At 44.7% G+C, this 5840-nt stretch overlaps 1 protein-coding gene across 1 annotated transcript in view; it reads right to left on the bottom strand.

Moving 5' to 3' along the window:
- The window catches only part of LOC106526074 (vesicle transport protein SFT2B), an 11753-nt gene extending 7093 nt beyond the window's left edge, over positions 1-4660 (bottom strand). The window contains exons 1-3 of the mRNA XM_014020547.1: positions 4423-4660; positions 4243-4332; positions 3934-4019 (exon numbers count right to left, since the gene is read on the bottom strand). Of these exons, the coding sequence (XP_013876001.1) occupies positions 3934-4019; positions 4243-4332; positions 4423-4488 (242 nt within the window). The 5' untranslated portion in view covers positions 4489-4660. The remainder of the gene's footprint in view (positions 1-3933; positions 4020-4242; positions 4333-4422) is intronic.
- Between the last annotated feature and the right edge of the window lie 1180 nt (positions 4661-5840).

The raw sequence follows: 5840 nt of genomic DNA, 5'->3' as shown, positions 1-5840 counted from the left end.
TGAGGTTGGGTCTCTTAAGACTGTGGTCTGAGGCTGGGTCTCTTAAGACTGTGGTCTGAGGCTGGGTCTCTTAAGACTGTGGTCTGAGGCTGGGTCTCTTAAGACTGTGGTCTGAGGCTGGGTCTCTTAACAACTGTCTGAGGATAGGTCTCTGAAGACTGTGGTCTGAGGCTGGGTCTCTTAACAACTGTCTGATGCTGTGTCTCTTAAGACTGTTGTCTGATGCTGTGTCTATTAAGACTGTCGTCTGATGCTGTGTCTCTTAAGACTGTCGTCTGATGCTGTGTCTCTTAAGACTGTCGTCTGAGGCTGGGTCCCTTAAGACTGTAGTCTAATGCTGTGTCTCTAAAGACTGTGGTCTGAGGCTGGGTCCCTTAAGACTGTAGTCTAATGCTGTGTCTCTAAAGACTGTGGTCTGAGGCTGGGTCTCTTAAGACTATGGTCTGAGGCTGGGTCTCTTAACAACTGTCTGAGGATAGGTCTCTGAAGACTGTGGTCTGAGGCTGGGTCTCTGAAGACTGTGGTCTGAGGCACAGTCTCTTAAAACTCTCGTCCGATGCTGTGTCTCTGAAGACTGTTGTCTGAGTCTGGGTTTCTTGAGACTGTCGTCTGAGGCTGGGTCTCTTAACAACTGTCTGAGGATAGGTCTCTAAAGACTGTCGTCTGAGTTTGGGTCTTTTAAGACAGTCATCTAAGGCTGTGTGTCTGAAGACTGACATCTGAAACTGGGTCTCTTAAGATTGCCGTCTGAGGCTGTGTGTATGAAAATTGCCACCTGATGCCGGTTCTCTTAAGACTTTTGACTGAGGCTGGGTCTTTTGAGACTGTCGTCTGAGGCTGGGTCTCTTAACTACTGTCTGAGGATAGGTCTCTAAAGACTGTCGTCTGAGGTTGGGTCTCTTATGACTGTCATCTAAGGCTGTGTGTCTGAAGACTGACATCTGAAACTGGGTCTCTTAAGATTGCCGTCTGAGGCTGTGTGTATGAAAATTGCCACCTGATGCCGGTTCTCTTAAGACTTTTGACTGAGGCTGGGTCTTTTGAGACTGTCGTCTGAGGCTGGGTCTCTGAAGAATGTCATCTGAGGCTGGGTCTCTGAAGAATGTTGTCTGAGGCTGGGTCTCTGAAGACTTGTCTGAGGCTGGGTATCTGAAGACGGTCCCTGAAGCTGGGTCTCTTAAGACTGTCGTCTGAGGCTGTGTCTCTGAAGACTGTCTTAGACTGGGTCTCTTAAAACTGTCGTCCGATGCTGTGTCTCTTAAGACTGTCGTCTGAGGCTGGGTCTCTTATGACTGTCATCTGAGGTTGGGTCTCTTGAGACTGTCATCCGAGGCTGTGTCTCTGAAGAATGACATCTAGGACTGGGTCTCTGAAGACTGACATCTGAGGCTGGTTTTCTGCAGACTGTTTGAGGCTAGGTCTCATAAGACATTTGACTGAGGCAGGGTCTTTTAAGACTTTTGACTGAGGCTGGGTCTTTTAAGACTGTCGTCTGAGGCTGGTCTCTGAAGAATGTCGTCTGAGGCTGGGTCTCTGAATACTTGTCTGAGACTTTGTATCTGAAGCCTGTTGTCTGAAGCTGGGTCTCTTACAGCTGTCATCTGAGGYAGCGGCTGGCTTTCTTAAGACTTYCGTCTGAGGCTGCGTCTCTGAAGACTGAGACTGGGTCTCTTATGACTGTCGTCTGAGGCTGGGTCTCTGAATACTGTCTGAARCTGGGTCTCTGAAGAATGTCATCTGAGGCAGTCTCTTAGGACTGTTNAAATAAAAAAAATCAGTTTATAAAAGCTAATTAAACAAGCAGATTTTCATAAAAATTAAAGCAAATGCTGATTGAAAACTAAAGTAGCTGGMACTGTTTTTTTGTKGGTCCTGCTCCCTCTCCTCCTCTTCTTCACTTCTATGACTGGATTCAAACTCTGAACTGGTCTGTTCAGCTGCAAATATTGATAACAACAATCATACCTCCTTTCCTTCTCTGTTTTAATGTGGGAGGGAGCACATCGGGCTGCGCTCCACAGAGCCACTCTTTACAGGTAGAGAGGTTTGTGTGAAAATACGGACTGGATAAGAACATGGCATGTCCCTGTGTGCAACACCACGGGTTGTGGTGAAAACGTTGGGTGGATCATTTATATCAATACATATGTTTTTAAAACAAAAAAGTGGACCGCAGTTAGTCAGTTCTCAGCGTGACAAAGTGGGGGTGTGGTGTGAGAGTGTGTGGAGAGCTCAGATGCGTGACCCTTGAGAGCCCTGTGTTTAGAGCTTTTGCGTTTGATAAGCTGAATTTTTAGTTAGTGAAATGGCGGTTAGTGAAGCTAACRTTTTGGTTAACTGTCTCCACCACTGCTGTGCATCAATAAAACAAAATCAAACATCCCTTATCTTTTACTCACTTCTTCCTTTCAGGGTCACTGGTGCCCATATCCAGTAGTCACAGTGCGAGGGGCGGGGTTCACCCTGGACAGGTCGCAAGTCCATCACAGGGACACAAACAACCATTCACTCTCTTACTCACACCAAGGGACAATTTAGTTACCAGTTAGCCAAACATGCCTGTTTTTGATCTGTGGGAGGAAACCAGAGTACGCCGAGAAAACCCACGCATGCACRGAGAGAACATGCAAACTCTACCCAGAAAGGTCCCAGTCCAGGATTTGATCCGGCGGCCTTCTTTCTCTACCAACTGAGCCACTGTGTCACCCACAAAACCAAACGAGAGACAGTGATGGACTTTAGGAGGGCACATGTTCTTCCCTGGGGGAGGGGCTGTAGAGCAGGTGATCCTGGGCCTGTGCCTGTCCACTGACCTCACGTGAGCTGCAAACATCCAGCGCAGTGGAAAAGGTTTTTACWGCCGTGTTTTATTTTACAAGGAGGTTGAAGCAGTGTGTGGTGGAGTGACCTGACCACTGCAAAAAAAAAAGATGAAACTGCTCAGACCCACCCACCTCCCCCTGCCGCTGAGCTGTTCTCCCTCAGACAGGATGCTCTCCTGTTCCCACCCTCAAACTGTGAGGATTGTGAAATCTGGGTTGACCCATTGTTATTGTTGTGTTTTAATTACAYGATTTTAAATTACAAAATGTAGTTTGTTTATTGAAAGTTTAGCCCAGGGGTCTGCAACCTGCGGCTCTGGGGCCACATGTGGCTCTTTGGTCCCTCAGCAGAGGCCCTTTGAAAATGTGACCAAACATGACAAAATATTTTTGTTTGTTTGTGTGTTTTTATACCCGCAATATAAATCAATACGTATGCAAATATGTGATCAATACTAATACAAAATGTAAAACACGCTAGCCTGTTATGTAAGTGATCCAACTTCTTTTTATGATCTTTCTCTCAAATCCATCAGAATTACYTTTAAAGGATTTGAAGACTCAATAACAACAATTAGATCCAAAATATACCTGAAGAGTTCAGTTGTACTAGTTTTTACGCAATTCATTATAAACTATATATGGTATTTTTCTTGTTTTCATGAATATAGTCTTGTCATTTGTCCTGATGTGTAAAAATAATAGTAAATAATAAAATTCACAGTATTTTTTTAGTTTTATACTGTCACCTCCACTGGCCGTAAAGGTTCCTGAAAAGGCCTTGAAAAAGCCCACGGACCAGCAATTGATAATAGCTTGTTTTGTGGYTCTGGACACATTTTATTAGTGAGCCAAGGAGCAGAAATGCTTTTTTTTTTTTGACAGTGCATATTAATAACATTTCTGTAAATATGCCAGAATCAACCAGAAGGCTATTTTTCACGTGCAGTCCTCAGTTCTTTTTGATCACAAAGGTTGCAGACCCCTGGTTTAGGGTATTTATAATCAGGTGTATTGGTACCTGAGGAACAAACTTAGCTTTCATCATGTTTTAACACAATAAACTTGACTTGATAAATCTACCATACAATCAAAACATCACGGCTTTTACCTGCAAAGAGCACAAATGTTTCCAAAGGAGTAGAAGACAATGAAGAGAGTGATACCAATCCTGGGCAGAAAAAGGACACATACTCCCTGTAAACAAAAATAAATTAATTAATAAATAAAAACAAGCAAACCAGCAGGTGAGATCAGGTGATTCACTTCAGCTGAAGGAGGAGTTATTCATCTCTTCTTCCACATTCCTCTGAGCAAGAAGAACCAGTAGAACCGCATCAGCTCTACCTGGACTCTTCCTCAATGAGCAGAGCAACAAACTGTTGTTAAAAATTTCGCTTCATCTTCATCATATAATCACCAAAATTGTGCACGCAGCTCCAATCACGAAGCACGCGACGAATCCTTTTATCCGCGTGGCCCAGCTTAAAGACGTGGCTTTGTCCATGGTCTGCAGGAAAAAACAGTTTTCACTCAACTGATCGAACTGATAACCCAGGATGAGCAAACATTTAGAGAGTTATTTATTTATTTATTTTACCTGTAAAACGGTCCGGTCGTCTCTTCTCGACTCTTCACCACTTAAAACCGATTTTAGTTTATCCATAATCGAAGATCGTCAAAGAGCAGCTGACAGGAGGAAAAAAAAATCTTCTAGAAGAACTTTTATTTCCGAGTTTCCTCAACTGAATGGATGGASACCAGAGTCACATTACTGCCGAGAGTCAGCTGGAAGAGCTGTCACTAAGCTCACCWGGCCAGGTGTGTGGCTTTTTGTTACTGCACCGGAACGAAGAGGTCTCACTCTGTTTAGTTTTTATTTTCTATCCAGGCGAGCACGCGCGCAACAAAACAACGGTGGCAATAAAATAATAGGCTAATAAAATAATAGGCTAAAGTCATTTTAGCTCGTCTGTTCGTGGTCATTTACCTTCATTACTTCATCTGTGAAAGAGTCACAGCACATCCATCTGTTTTTCAGAGCAYTGTAGTTCGTTTAAAAAGCATAANTCTGAGGTTGGGTCTCTTAAGGCTGTCATCTGAGGCTGTGTCTCTGAAGACTGAGATCTGAAACTGGGTCTCTTAAGATTGTCTTCTGAGGCTGTATATATGAAAATTGCCACCTGAGGCTGGTTCTCTGAAGACTGTTTGAGACTGGGTCTCTTAAGACTTTTGACTGAGGCTGGGTCTTTTAAGACTGTCGTTTGAGGCTGGGTCTCTGAAGAATGTCGTTTGAGGCTGGGTCTCTGAAGAATGTCGTCTGAGGCTGGGTCTCTGAAGAATGTCATATGAGGCAGGGTCTCTGAAGAATGTTGTCTGAAGCTGGGTCTCTGAAGACTTGTCTGAGGCTAGGTGTCTGAAGACCATCCTCTGAAGCTGTGTCTCGTAAGACTGTCGTCTGAGGCTGTGTCTCTGAAGACTGTCTGAGGCTGGGTCTCTTAAGACTGTCGTCTGAGGCTGGGTTTCTGAAGACTGTCATCTGGGGCTGGGTCCCTGAAGACTGTGGTCTGAGGCACTGTCTCTTAAAACTCTCGTCCGATGCTGTGTCTCTGAAGACTGTTTTCCGAGGCTGGGTNAGACTGTCGTCTGAGGCTGGGTCTCTTAACAACTGTCTGAGGATAGGTCTCTAAAGACAGTTGTCTGAAGTTGGGTCTCTTAAGACTGTCGCATGAGGTTGGGTCTCTTAAGACTGACATCTGAGACTGGGTCTCTTAATACTATCGTTTGAGGCTGTGTGTATGAAGATTGTCACCTGAGGCTGGTTCTCTGAAGACTGTTTGAGGCTGGGTCTCAAGACTTTTGACTGAGGCTGGGTCTTTTAAGACTGTCGTTTGAGGCTGGGTCTCTGAAGAATGTTGTCTGAGGCTGGGTCTCTGAAGACTTGTCTGAGGCTGGGTATCTGAAGACTTTCGTCTGAAGCTGGGTCTCTTAAGACTGTCATCTGAGGCTGGGTTTCTT

The sequence above is a fragment of the Austrofundulus limnaeus genome, unplaced genomic scaffold (genome assembly GCF_001266775.1).
Source record: "Austrofundulus limnaeus strain Quisiro unplaced genomic scaffold, Austrofundulus_limnaeus-1.0 Scaffold256, whole genome shotgun sequence".
Taxonomy (NCBI): Eukaryota; Metazoa; Chordata; class Actinopteri; order Cyprinodontiformes; family Rivulidae; genus Austrofundulus; species Austrofundulus limnaeus.
This window is presented reverse-complemented; position numbering and strand designations above follow the sequence as displayed.